This window comes from Lathyrus oleraceus, chromosome 2 (assembly GCF_024323335.1).
Source record: "Lathyrus oleraceus cultivar Zhongwan6 chromosome 2, CAAS_Psat_ZW6_1.0, whole genome shotgun sequence".
Lineage (NCBI taxonomy): Eukaryota > Viridiplantae > Streptophyta > Magnoliopsida > Fabales > Fabaceae > Lathyrus > Lathyrus oleraceus.
In genome coordinates, this window is record NC_066580.1 from 72,873,305 (window position 1) to 72,888,550 (window position 15,246).

At 37.0% G+C, this 15,246-nt stretch overlaps 2 protein-coding genes across 3 annotated transcripts in view; both read right to left on the reverse strand.

The window, feature by feature from the left end:
* Positions 1 to 10,419: 10,419 nt before the first annotated feature.
* The window catches only part of LOC127118174 (probable LRR receptor-like serine/threonine-protein kinase At3g47570), a 95,989-nt gene continuing 91,162 nt past the window's right edge, over positions 10,420 to 15,246 (reverse strand). The window contains exons 2-3 of one of the 2 annotated variants that reach the window (XM_051048329.1): positions 11,048 to 11,519; positions 10,420 to 10,950 (exon numbers count right to left, since the gene is read on the reverse strand). In XM_051048329.1, coding sequence (XP_050904286.1) covers positions 10,646 to 10,950; positions 11,048 to 11,519 — 777 coding nt within the window. In that variant the 3' untranslated portion in view covers positions 10,420 to 10,645. The remainder of the gene's footprint in view (positions 10,951 to 11,047; positions 11,520 to 15,246) is intronic. The other variant, XM_051048330.1, reaches the window with a different exon arrangement.
* LOC127118177 (probable LRR receptor-like serine/threonine-protein kinase At3g47570) lies at positions 13,086 to 13,770 on the reverse strand. The gene has a single exon (XM_051048333.1). It carries the CDS (start codon positions 13,678 to 13,680, stop codon positions 13,111 to 13,113), a length of 570 nt encoding a protein of 189 aa, XP_050904290.1. The 5' UTR covers positions 13,681 to 13,770; the 3' UTR covers positions 13,086 to 13,110.

Here is a 15,246-nt window from a genome sequence, read left to right on the forward strand (position 1 = left end):
ACCAACTTGAGTGATATGCGGCATTGCGCATCTCTTCCAACTCAAGCAGTTGCACCTTCCTTTTCTCACCTGCCAAATCCTTTTCAAAATTTAAAAATTTCAGAGCCCACAAGGCTTTGTGCTCCAATTCGACCGGCAAATGGCAAGTTTTACCAAACACCAATTGAAAAGGAGTGAGCCCAATTGGAGCTTTAAAGGCGGTATGGTATGCCCATAACGCTTCATCCAATTTTTGTGACCACTCTTTTTTCGAATTTGACACAGTTTTTTCGAGAATTCTCTTAATCTCACGATTAGAGACCTCGGCTTGCCCATTAGCCTGTGGGTGATACGGAGTTGCCACTCTGTGTGATACACCGTAATGTTTTAAAATGCTTTCCAACGGTGCATTACAAAAGTGTGACCCTCCGTCACTTATCAACACTCGGGGGGTTCCGAAACGGGAAAATATGTTTTTCTTCAAAAAATTTATTACCGTTTTCGCATCCGCCCGAGGTGAGGCAATCGCCTCAACCCACTTAGAAACGTAATCAACTGCGACAAGCATATACTCGTTACCATAAGAGGGTGGGAATGGTCCTACAAAATCGATGCCCCAACAATCAAATACTTCGACCTCTTGGATGTTTTGGAGAGGCATCTCGTCTCTCTTACCAATCCCACCGCTTCTCTGGCAACTATCACAACTTTGCGCATGGGTATGTGCGTCTTTGAAAATAGTGGGCCAATAAAATCCTGACTGAAGGATTTTAGTGGCCGTTCTCACCCCATTATAGTGTCCACCGTAAGGCGAGTTGTGACAATGCCAAAGGATGCTCTGCGCTTCATCGCCAGTGACGCATCTCCTTAAAAGGTTATCACTACCCAACTTAAACAAGTACGGGTCATCCCATACGTAATACTTGGCATCCGAAAGAAACTTCCTTTTTTGGTTCGAAGTTAGGTCGGGAGGCACAAAACCACTAGCCTTGTGGTTCGCAAAGTCTGTAAACCACTGCCTAACTTGAATTTTGAAAAGTTTTTCCTTCTCTGAAGCTGTAACCTCCACATTAACTAAGCGAGATAAATGATCCGCCACCAAATTTTCCGATCCTTTCTTGTCTTTGATTTCAACATCAAATTCTTGCAACAAGAGGATCCAACGGACGAGCCTTTGCTTCGAATCCGGTTTGGTGAGCAAATATTTAATCGTCGAGTGGTCGGTATACACTACGACTTTAGACCCTATAAGATAAGACCTAAACTTTTCAAGCGCATACACTATCGCAAGTAATTCTTTTTCAGTGGTGGCATAGTTAATTTGAGCCTCATTAAGAACTTTACTTGCGTAATGTATCGCATGAAAATTTTTCTATTTTCTTTGGCCTAATACCGCTCCGATTGCATAGTCGCTCGCATCACACATTAGCTCAAAATTTAAATTCCAATTTGGAGCGACTATAATTGGAGCGGTAACCAATTTTTCTTTCAAAGTCTCAAAAGCTTGCAAACATTCATCGGTTAAGAGAAATACCTGGTCCTTAGCTAGCAAATTACTCAAAGGCTTAGCTACCTTTGAGAAGTCTTTGATAAAGCGCCGATAGAACCCGGCGTGCCCCAAAAAGCTTTGGATTCCCTTCACATTCACCGGAGGAGGTAACTTTTCAATCACTTCAACCTTAGCACGATCAACTTCAAGCCCTCTTGAAGAGACTTTATGGCCAAGCATTATCCCCTCGGTCACCATGAAGTGGCACTTCTCCCAATTAAGCACAAGATTGGTCTTCACACATCTTTCAAGTACCGTTTTCAAGTTTGCCAAGCATAAACTAAAGGAACCACCAAATACCGAGAAGTCATCCATGAAGACTTCCATTGTTTTCTCAATAAGGTCGGCAAAAATGGCTTTCACACATCTTTGGAAAGTCGCTGGTGCATTGCACAACCCAAAGGGCATTTTTCGGTATGCGAAAACTCCAAACGGACATGTGAAAGCCGTCTTTTCATGATCGGCCGGGTCAACCGCAATTTGGTTATACCCGGAATAGCCATCCAAGAAACAATAGTATTGTTGCCCCGAGAGTCTTTCGAGCATTTGATCCATGAACGGGAGTGGAAAATGATCTTTTCGAGTTGCGGTATTCAACCGCCTATAATCAATACACATTCGCCACCCTGTTGCAACTTTAGTAGGGATCAACTCATCCTTGTCATTTCGGATCACGGTAATTCCACCTTTCTTCGGAACCACATGCACAGGACTAACCCATGGACTATCCGAAATCGGGTAAATCATTCCCGGATCCAACAGCTTGACAACTTCCTTTCTAACAACCTCCTTCATAGTAGGATTTAAGCGGCGTTGTGGTTGAGCTACCGGCTTAAAATCCTCTTCCATTAAGATCTTGTGCATGCAATAGGAAGGACTAATTCCTTTTAGATCGGAAAGAGTCCAACCCATGGCTTCTTGATTTTTTTTAGCACATTGATCAAACGGGCTTCTTCATCATTTGACAAAAGGTTGCTTATGATGACCGGCTTTGCTTCGGTCTCATCTAGGAATACATACTTCAAAGTAGAAGGTAACATTTTCAATTCAATAGGCGCTTTTTCGTCACTAACCTCCTTCTTCAAGTCTTCCTTCTCAACTTCCCACGGTTGTAGTTCGTTTAAACCATCAAGTTCCCTTAAGCATTCATCAAGAGCTTGCTCTTCTTCAGCTGTGAAAACTTCAAATGAGTCGTCAAGAGCTAACTCCATAGGAGATATCTCATGAATATGCTTAGAAACCTCCAAAATTGCCTCTTCGATCACATCGATGCGAAAGCTATCACTTCTATATTTTGAATGCTTCATTGCTTCGAATAGATCGAATGTAACTTCTTCATTTTGGACTCTCACCTTCATCAAACCGTCATCAACGTCTATCATCATGCGCGCGGTTTTCATGAACGGTCGGCCCAGAATGAGCGGAGCATCATCATCCTCTTCCATATCAATAACAATAAAATTGACCGGGAAAAAGAATTTGTCGAATTTAACCAAAACATCTTGGGCTACGCCATGAGGATGGGTAGTCGACTTATCGGTCAATTACAACGTCATCCGGATGGACTTAATTTCAATGTTGCCAAGCCTCTTTACAATAGACAATGGTATAAGATTAATGCTTGACCCCAAATCAATTAGTCCCTTTCCGACATAGATATCACCAATTTTAACCGGCAGAGTAACTCGTCCCGGATCAACCTCTTTTTTCGGAAGCGTCCTTTGAATAATTGCACTACAGCTCGCATCTAGGACAATGGTCTCCGGTTCCGTATACCTCCGTTTTTTTGTAAGTATGTCCTTCATGAATTTGGCATACTTGGGCATTTGCTCCAAGGCTTCGGCAAACGGAATGTTGATTTGCAATTGTTTAAAAATATCCATGAACCGGGCGTAATGCCGTTCATTCTCCCTTTTGGATGGAGCATGAGGATAAGGAAGGTTTTGGATTGGAGTAGCGCTCACTACCTCCTTTCCTTTAGCAACTCTAGAACTTCTTGCTCTTTTCTTTTTTACTTCCTCCACCATTACTTCATCACTTTTATTTTTCTCAATTTCCACACTTTCTTTCTTTTCAACTTCACCATTCTTTTCGTTCTTTTCAACTTTTTCCTCCTCACTCCACTCCCCCACTTCACCATCAATATTATCCTCCAATATTTCCTCCTCATTTTCTTCTTTTTCCTCTCTTTGTTCACTCTCATCTCTTTTTTTATTCTCACTAATCAACTCCCTCCCACTTCTTGTCGTGATCGCTTTACAATGCTCCTTAGGATTTGTTTGCGTGTTCGCCGAAAAAGAAGGACCGGGTTGTTGTTCCGCTAGTTGCTTAGCAAGTTGTCCAACTTGAGTCTCGAGATTTTTGATTGCCGCATCGTTGCTCTTTTGATTAGCCATTGACATTTGCATAAATTGTGTTAATGTCTCTTCTAATTTTGAAGTTACGACCGGCGGTTGTTGAGGTTGATAAGGATTTTGGGGAGGGTTTTGACAGCTAGAAGAACCACCCCCATAACCTTGGTTATGGTAATAGTTACTCCTAGGTTGGAACCCTTGATTCCCTTGGAAGTGTTGTTGTTGTTGATTTTGAGGATGTGGTTGATAAGGTTGTTGTTGTTGTTGTTGTCTCGGTTGGTAGTCTCGTTGGTTCGCCATGTAGTTTACTTCTTCGAACCCGGGAGGTGGACAAAATCCGGTGTCATGCTCACCTTTGCAAAGCTCACAACAAGCTATTTGTTTAGCTTTTGAAGGTTCTCTCAACTCTTTTATTTGCTACGTTAAGAGTTCCACTTGTTGTGAAATCAGTTTGTTTTGGGCAAGAATGGCATCGTTCGTCCCAATTCATCAAAACCATGCCCTTTACATTTCCGAAGCATGGATTTGAATCTTTCCCACGCCTCATTTAATGATTCATTGGTTCCTTGTGAAAACACTGAGATGGCCGTCTTGGATTCCATGAACCGGTTATGGGAGAAAAATCTTTCGATGAACTTCTCTTCCAACACGTTCCAGTCTGTCATGACGGCTGGTGTTTGATCTAAGTACCAATCTTTTGCTTTGTCGAGCAAAGCGTGGGGAAATAATCTTTTGAACAATGGGAGCTCTTGAGCTTGATCAACTCCGGCCGCCAATGCTATCTCGTAAAATTTGGTGAGAAAAGCAAAGGGATCTTCATGGTCCATTTTGGTGAATGGACTTCCATATAGTAAATTAAGAGTTCCCGTTTTCATCTCGGCTTGCCTTCCCGTGTGGTTGGCAAACTGAGCAGTATTCCTTGGGCTGTTTACACATGGAGTGGAAATGGGCGGTGGTGGTGGTTCCATGATAGGTATGAACGGTGGTGGATGTGTGGTAGAAGAACTTTCTCCTTGTTCTTGTCGTTGTCTAGCTTGTTGCCTCCTTCGTCTCGTTCTACTATTCAGCCTCCTTGCGGTTCATTCGATCTCGGGATCAAAAAGAAGTTCGTCCACAGGAATCTGCCCTCGCATAAAACGAAAGCTGCACACTAAACCAAACAAATTATAAGCACAAGTCAAAAATTCGAAAGCTAAAAATTAAGCAACTATTGCGATGCTCGCAATATCAATTCACAATCCCCGGCAACGGCGCCATTTTGTTGAATGTAATTTTAAGTGTCGGGTTTTTGTTATCGTCTCCACAGGGATTGTGAGATATCACCGCCTTTCGACAGTTGTTTTAACTCTTAGCTTAAGGTAACAATGGTTTTTCGTTTTAGTCACGGTATCTTGCATAAAAGTGTGATAAAATGCGGTAGAAAATTTGGTTTTAATATTTGAGAAATATTGCCAAAGTTAGGGTTCGACGATCACTTTGCATGTATATGTTCGATCAACAAAACTTATAAACTCCTTTAGATGATAAACTATTTCACAAAGTCCTCCCAATGTGTTTATCTCTAACACACATTGTGAGTTTTCTCATTTTGATCCATTGTTTATCTCTAACACAATCTATCAAAATGACAACTTTTTGGTTCAACCTTATGGTGAACAAAATCATTCATTACTATCTCTAGCTAACAAACAAGATTGGATGAAAACCTAGGTAAAGAGTTGGTAAACATCTCTCGATCATAAACCAACACAAAGAGTTTTCAATAAGAACAAAGTTCTCACCATATATTCACCATTAAAGAGTTTACAAATGAAGATCATCCCATTTACACACAAAGCTAATGATCATCTACATCTAACCTTGACAAAATGAAGAACTTAGCTACTCATTTTCATGGTAGCTTGGTCAACAAGTTTCGGAAGAAGGTTGATCAACATCCGAGTCGAATAATCGAGATTGGATGGGAATCCACCTTCTTTTTGTGAAAGATTGTTGAGAGATGAAGAGAAATGATTTCTAGGTCACAAAATATCTCTAGAGCAATGCTGGAAAAAATATCTAAAAAGTACAAAAGTATGGAGGTGTAAAAGTATGGCTCCAAAAAGTAGCCCTTGCTACTTATAGAGCTGCTACTGAGCTGTCATGCTCGCTAGGCGAGCAGAATGGCTCGCCTAGCGAGCCCCAAAATGAGGCACCTGCGCCCAAAGAAATAACCTCTGCCAGATTGGCATGTTCGCTAGGCGAACAAAACCTTCGCTAGGCGAAGCCCACGCTTCAGCCTTCGCTCCAGCGAGCTTAGGAGGTTTTGCTACTGGAATTGCTCGCTGGGAGCTCGCTAATGGCTCGCCTAGCGAGTGAGTGTTGGCTGCACTTTTGGCCAAGTCTGGACGTGTTCGCTACTCCCTTCGCTGGCAGCTCGCCTGGCGAGTTTGTTGATGTTTGCTACTGTAAAATACTGGAGCTCTTCGCTGGGGACTCGCTGGGCGCTCGCCTAGCGAGCTCTTCGCCACAGCCCTCGCCTAGCGAGCAAGCTGATGAATGCATTCTTTTTCTTGGTCCCTTGCCATTTTCTTGTGCCTTCATTTTCTATTATTTCATGCCTAATTCCTGCACAATAACACACAAATCAAAGGTACCAAGATCGCTTATCATTGTATTGCAATTCAACAAAAACAAAGGTGGTTTCGAACACTTTAGCAAGGAAATGGAGTGAAAGATGCCCATATTTGATAGCTCAAATAAGCACTTTTGGGTATCTAACACATATTACCTTCGTTTTTTTCTGGATATCTCAGCACGCTTTGAAGTTTTACCGATGACTTTTTTTGGACCACCAACTAGTTCCTTCACAACCTTCCTTGCTTCACATGTCCTAGCTTATGCAACTGCATGTTCTTTTCCTTTATGTTTTTTTATCAAACACTCGTTCTTGATTGCATCGTCATTCACACCTAAAACTTCACGGTAAATGTTGTCAAGTTGTTCATGAATCCAGTCCTTCTTCTGGTCCAGTTTCGAAGGTAACCTGCAAAACAAACATTATTAAGATTACAATTCTTCAATCCATTACACCAACTGATAATACGTGAACATGCACCCATATCTATGTGAGATACCACTCGCTTTCTCTTCAGTCATTATTGCAGCACTTGGGCCTCTCTGCATTCCTTCAACTTTTGCGCTTAACACATTCCTTGTATTTCCAAAACAAAACTATATTTTCCTTATATACGAAATGATATGGGTCAACCTTGCTATCAATACCCATCCTGATAATTTCACGTTTTTTTATTAAATTTTTAGGCACATTCAGTTTTTCATTTGTTTTATTAATATGTTATAATTTAATTCATCATTCAATTTTATCAATAGAAACATTCTTTACATCAATTTTATTAGTTTAAACAATTTAATAATTCAATTTACTTTTTTAAGACAACTCTTTTTCGTGGCTCAATGCATTTTTTTTTGTTTTTCTCAACATAATTTTTTTTATTCTTTTTTTATTATTCTATTACTTATTTTCAATTTTAAATTTTTCATTTAGACAAGTTTCATTAATCAATTATGTATTCCATTATAAAATCTCTTTTAACTCAATATGAATAACAATTAATCTTCCATAAACTATACACCACTGACATTCCAACTCGTGCATACGCACGAGTTTGTTATTAATTGGTTAGTGTAAGTTGTTCTTTAAATATAATCTAATTTATCATATTATTATTTTAAAAATCAATTTAAAATTCTTTATGATTTAACAGAAGATATAATAAACAAAATTCCACATATCACTTCGGTTAAAATCCACATCCGCATTGAAATGTAATGATGTGGCCTTTTAAAATGTTAAAATACTGTCGTGGGATATGAGACTCATGACAATCCTACATTTCACTATAGTTAATATAGTAAAATTTAAATTTACTCAACAATTTACTTAAAGAAACTTCTAGGAAATTTACCTAATTAATCAATTCTAATATGACAGTTTTATTCCATTCACCAACTTCTCTAAGATTTGCATAGAGAACGACCTTATGCAAGTCTTAGCGTAAGAAGTCTTTTAAAGAGATACAGGAAAAAGAAAGAAAATTAAAGTTAATGCATCTGTTGTAGAAGTTTCTTACGATTGCCTTACAAGTTACTCACAACAATTGTCATCGAAAACTGTTGAAGATAATTGATCTTCATTTTATTATGGTTGGATTGATTTAATGGGTGCAATGAACTTTGTTGGAAATGTATATACGTTTTAGTCAAGTCAAATTCAAAAAACGACAACAACTTTCTTTACACCGATTATCGAAAGAAGAAGAAGAGTGGAAAACTAACCGATTATAGAAAAAGGAGGATAAACTTCGAATGGTGAGAACCGCAACTCGACGAGGATGAACTTAGGACAAATGGAAAAGGAGTATGAACAGAGCCAATTTCTTTGAACACTTTCTTTTCTTGTTTTGTTTTTTATTTTTATTTTATTTTATTTATTAATTTAATTTTGATTTTATTTTTTTAATTTAGTCTTGGTTTTAATTTATAATTTAATTTAAGTTTTTTTTTGTTTTTAATTTATAGTTTTGATTTTAATTTATTTGGTTTAAGTTTATAATTTTGGTTTTATTTTAGTTTTAGTTTTATTTTATGAATTTTCTTTTAGAATTTAATTTTTGTTTTAATTTAATTTTAATTATTTATAATTTTAGTTTTGTTTGATTCTAAAAAACAATTTAGTTTTATTTTATTTTTATTTTTATTTTATTGCCACCCTATGGGGTGATCGTATTGTTGGACTTCCAAAGGAAGATCCTTGATTCCCTACGGGGTGATCATGTTGATGGACTTCCATAGGAAGATCCTTACTGCCCTAGGGGGGTAATCTTATTGTTGTACTTTCACAAGAAAATCCATATGTCAGAAAGATCCTCGACGCTCAAACTGACACATACGAATCTCGGTACGTAGCACATAACAAAAGGTTCTTAAAAGAGGGAAGCTTAGGATTCCCACAAGGAACATAACTCTTTTAAAAAACATAAATTAGACCCACCTCATTAATATGCATGTGAAAATCAAACCCAACATAGTATCGTCAGAGGGACTCAACATTGTCTCGTCATGAAGACTCAATATAGTCTCACCTGAGGGACTCAACATAGTTTCGCTTGAGAAACTCAACATAGTCTCGTTAGAGTTACTCCACATTGTCTCATCATGAAGACTCAATATAGTCTTGTCTGAGGGACTCAACATAGACTCTCTCGAGGAACTCAATATAGCCTCGTCAAAGAGACTCAACATTGTCTTATCCGAAAGACTTAATATAGTCTCTTCTGGGGGACTCAATATAGTCTTGTATGAGGGAATCAACATAGTCTCGTTAGAGAGATCCAACATTGTCTCGCCTAAGGGATTCAACATTGTCTCGTTAAAGGGATTCTACATTGTCTCATCAAGAAGATTCAATATAGTCTATGTTGAGGGGCTCAACATATATGATCTCATTAGGGAGACTTAATATAGTCTCTCCAAAAGGACTCAACATAGTCTCGTTTGAGAGATTCGACATGTCTCTCTCGAAAGGCCCTATTAGACATCGTCGTAAAAGTTATGACCAATACTTCCCATAGGGTGGGGGTAAGCAACTCGATCATGTTCCTCTAAAGATTCAAGAGTGAAGGATTAAAACACTTCAACCTCTTCGAGCCCTCGTGCTTGAGGAAATGTGTAGTGGAATAATTGAAGAAGACCATGTGGCAAGGGCGAGGGTTGTATGCATTATCCATCAAGAGCCACCCTTACACCAGTTCTTGTACCCTTCATCGGGTTGGATCATCCATTATCCGAATCAGTCGCCCAACTTCTAATTCACCGTCCATGTCGTGCGTGTGTTCAATCAACAATCAATTCCTAAGAAGTCGTGGGGTCTAACTATTTCCCCTGAGTTTATGTATATTAACCACCCACTCCAATGAAGGTTTCTCGAAGAGACTAGGCTCACTCAATTAAAGGTCCTTAGGGGAAATAAACAGATCAACACCATCATACTAAAGGACAATATCTAACATACAACGAAACCACCATGCAAAGCTTCTCATAACATCGCATGTGAGCTAGCTCTAACGTTCAACAAACCTTAAACCTCTGACAGCCATAATCCATTTAGGATTGTCACGCTCATTATACTTTTATCCGTTACACAAAATATCCGAACAATAGAATGAAATTTTTATTCCACTTCTTTTCACTCATTTTAGAATATCGAATCATAACATATTTTTTTTAAAATAATTTATTGGACATTTGAATATACAATTCCAATATAATATTTATATTTAATTTGTTATCAAATATCCTAAAAATACATGTTAACATTTGCCTTATTTATTTTAATGCAATTGATGCTCATTCACTTAAAAAATAAACTAATACATGTATTTTGTTTTCAATAACAATAATATATTACATTATTTAAATTTTAAATTTGTTTATATTAAATGTTCGAAAAATTATTAAACTTTTCTGAAATCAAAGTTATTGAATTATCCAATGTATAACATTTTCAAACAGTACCACACGTATAATATATTGTAATTACAAACAACACAAATTCTTATAGGAATTCAGCGCGATACAAAATATCACAGTAAAGAAACACTCATGAGGAATCCAAGACTTGGCAATCTTGATCCAGCTGAACACCATTATTTCATTTTATCATAGTAGTAACAATGTCTAGCGGGACAACTTCTGTTTAATTTCAAGCAACTTCAGTAGCGAGAAATTCTTCAGAACATGCAACTCCTATTGTAGCAAACATCACTAGACACTCTTTTATGTTATTTTCTACAATCCATGTCTGATCTTCAACAGTTGGCATAACCATACTTGAATCTACAATGTCAAGAATTTCTTCAGGAATTTTCATCTTACACAACTTGTGTAGACTAAGATTCTCATAAAACATGTTATCTGTTGGTCTCTTTCCAGTAAGCATTTCCAACAACAGAATCCCATAGCTGTAGATATCTCCCTCTGGTGTTACTGGACCACCAGCTCCATACTCTTTTCAAACCACAACAAAAACTTTAGAAAAACAATATTTTATATAACAAATATACGAATGATATATAGTAACAAGCAAAGGACAAGAGAACTTTACCAGGAGGAAGATATCCTATAGTTCCTTTAATTGTTGAGGAGTCAACTTGATCTTTACTTGAATGTCTTGTTGATCCATGAATGAGCCTAGCTAAGCCAAAGTCTCCCAAGTGAGCTACCATATCTTCATCAAGAAGAACATTGCTTGGTTTAATATCACAATGAACTACAACTTGGTCTTCATCATGGTGAAGATAATCCAAAGCATGAGCTACATCAAGAGCAATGTCTACCCTTTTTGAGAGGATGAGACTATCATTTTCATTTTCAGACCCTTCATTATTATGCAACACATTTTCAAGACTCCCTTCAGGCATGAACTCAAAAACAATAGCCTTGAAATCTTCACCCTTGTAATCAACACTTGAACAACAAGTTAGGATCTTCACCAGATTCCGGTGTTTCATCTTTCCTAAAGCATTGCATTCTTCCACAAAACTCTTTGCTGCCCCACGTGTTTCAAGATTCAACACCTTTACAGCAATAGGTCCTTCAAAGTTAAGAAGTGATCCTCTGTAAACCGATCCAAAACTTCCCGTCCCTACCAAATTGGATAAAGAAAATCCATTGGTTGCTTCATGTAACTCTCCGTAAGTAACTCTTAGTGCCCTATTTTGAAGAGATGGTGAAGAAGGTAACTTTTTGGACTTTCTCGTGAGAAAATGGACAGTTATAAAAGCTACGAACGAGATCAAAACCCCACCAATTACACTGATGATGATAAGTTTCCTTTTTAGAGATTGTTTCTGTGTCTTGGAGGAATCCCCAACACATCTTGGAAGCTTCAATTGAGGTATCCCTCCACAAAGGTTCTTGTTTCCAATTAATGAAATTGCTGTGACATTGCTAAAGACACCACCTATGGGAACCTCACCATATAGATCGTTAAAAGATATATCTAACTTATTCAAAAAGATAAGGTTTTCTAGTTCAAAGGGGATTGTGTTTGAGAAATTGTTATTAGAAATATCTAACATTTCAAGGGATTTTAAAGAGCCCAAGAACTGAGGTATTTTTCCATGAAAAAAGTTTCCCCACAACACCAGCCTTGTTAATGTCAAACAAGAAGCAAGATCCTTTGGAATTTCACCAAACAGATTATTTGAGTGTAGATACAAATGTGAAAGATGCTTCAAATTACCAAACTCTGAAGGAATGGGACCAGTCAAAGAGTTGTTGCTCAAGTAAATATATATTACACTATCTAGATATCTAAATGTTTGATTTGGTAAATTACCACTCAATTTATTTATAGAAATACTTAAGATCAACAATTGGGTGCAATATCTGAGAGAGAATGGAACACTTCCTTCTAATTTATTATCTGAAAGATATAATTCAGACAAAATAGTAAGATTTCCAATACTTAAAGGAATACTATCAGATAATTTGTTTTCTTGCAAGTCTAATATTACAAGATTCTTAAGTTTTCCAACTGAATTTGGAATTGTTCCCTCAAGGAAATTGTTTCCGATGCTTAAGTAAGTTAAACCGATTAGTTGTCCTATTCTCTCAGGTATCATTCCATAAATTTGGTTATACCTCACATCAAACCCAATCAGATGGATGGATAAGTTTCCTATATGATCTGACAATTTGCCACCAAATCTGTTTTTGAAAATTTCAAACTTTGACAATTTAGTACAATTGGTTAAGGAAGCAAGGAAGTCCAAATCATGAGCTCCTCCACTCCCAAAATTATTAGCACTAATACGAAAAATCTCAAGTTTGTTCAATCTACCTAAAGTAAGAGGTATTGGCCCATTTAAAAGATTCCATGATATTTCTAAATATCGCAATTCAGTGAGGTTGGATATTGAAGCTGGTAAAGTTCCGCCAATTTGGTTCCCTCCTACTAAGAAATCTTTAATATTGGGAAAAACAATATCTATATTTGATGGAAGACTACCCAATAACTTGTTTCCTCCAAGACTGAAAAATTCAATATTTGATAGGTTGTAAAGTGAAGGAGGAATTTCACCTGACAAATTATTTAAAGCTAGATAAAGCATTTTCAAACTTGACAATTTACCCAAAGAATAAGGGATACTTCCTTCCAAATAATTATCTATAAGAGGAAATATTTCCCAGAGAAGATGGAATAATACCGGTTAGTTTATTTGACTGGAGACTCAATTCATTAAGTTGAATGATTGACCCTAACCGTGCCGGAATTCTTCCTGTGAGTTTATTAAACTCCAAAAAAATTTCCTTGATATTAGTGCAGTTAGTGAGCTCCATGGGAATCTCTCCCCGAAGATTGTTGTTGCTTAAGTCAAGACCTTGCAACCTTTTCAATCGACCAACTTGTTTTGGAATTTCACCATGCAAATCGATGTTGAAAAGTATGAGAAATCTAAGAAATGTTAGATTTCCTAAGGATGGAGCAAGAGTGCCACCCCATGTTTGGTTCTCCAAATGCAAGACAGAGACTCTCTTGTGACGACGACCACATGTGACTCCCTGCCATTCACAGAAATCCAAAGAATGATTCCATGATGGTAGAGAATTAGGCACGCCATTTGTAAGTTTTTCCTTCAAGGAAAGTAAAGCTAACTTATCAGTGTTTGAACTCAAAGAAACAGCAATCGATACTAATGTCATGCTATAAACCAACATCATACATGTCCTCATATTGCTACTTGAGAATCTGTTTGAGATATGATTAGTATATAAAGAGAAATATATTTATGCACTAAGTTAGTGCAAGGAAACCAAGTCCTGAAGGCTCATTCCACGAAGGCAGAGAGCATAATATATATATATATATATATATATATATATATATATATATATATATATATATATATATATATATATATATATATATATATATATATATATATATATATAATAAAGTGTTTTTATCACTTTTTAATTAAGATTTTCTTTCTTCTTTTTGTGTTTTTGTTTTTATTTTTATTTTGTTTTTAAAGATGGATATTTCACGGTATTGTGTTTCAGTTATAAAAGTATTTAGCATTGAATGTTGAAGAAGAGAAAAAAAGCATAAAAGAGCCCGAAAGCATAAGAGATGACATTTGACTCGTAATGAATATTACAACTGTGATCATGGTTTTAAATTGCGGTCCGCAACTGCAACTGCAAGATTGCTAATGCAGTAGTCTCCTCATCCGCATCAGGCCGCAATTGCGGTGTGATTTAAAATCCATTGTTCAACCACATTAGAGTTTGCATCAAACAACTTCATCAATGTTTCTTCACATATTTTCATCGTAACTCAAAGTTTGAGAACCAAAAACCTCAATTTACATCTCATTTGTAATGTAAATGATTAACATCAAGAGTTTTTCAATGGTGTATTTCACATATCTTTCAATAAAAATTCACGCCGCAATGACTGCAATACGCATCGCAGCAACCGCAATGGCCGCAATCGCAACACACGCAACCGCACCTACATCCGTGACCACAACCGCAATTTAAAACTATGACTGTGATGACTAGGAATGACGACTGTAATGAAATCAGAAGATGTACACCCTCTAGCATTCTGAAGAGATGATAGTCAGCTTGTCATCAGCCTTGACGACCGTCATCTTCCTAGATTTCAGATTTTGTTTCTTCTTTTTTCCGTTTTTGGTTATGATTCGGTTGGCTTTCCTGCAGTTTTGTTTGATCATTAAGAAACTTAACTGTTATTTAGTGCCAAAATATGCCAATAAATAGACGCTAACAACTTAACAGCTATCGATGAATTATTCTATTTGAGAATGATGCTCACTGTAGTTAAGGGTCCAACAACTTACGAGGACATACGTAAGGTTGGAGAAACACAATATTTTATCTTTAGAGATGCATGCTTTGGAATGGGGTTTCTCGAGGATGACAAATAATTTATTTTTGCCATCAAGGAAGCAAGGGAATGGGGTTCAAGATAATTTTTTAGGAAGCTATTTTTCATTATATTGTTGTCTGGTACAGTAAATAGACCAAGTCATGTATGGAATAATACTTGGACATGACTGTCGGGTGGTATATTGCATGAACAATGACTTTTGTCTTGTAATTCAGGTACATATTCACATAACTCTTTAGTATTGATTATTGTATTTATTTTATGTATCATATAAGATGTATTTATGATCAAGCATAACATTATGTGATCTTACTTTAGAATTTAGTTTGAATGATGAAGAACAACAAAATTTGACTTTAGTTGAAATTGAAAAGATTTTG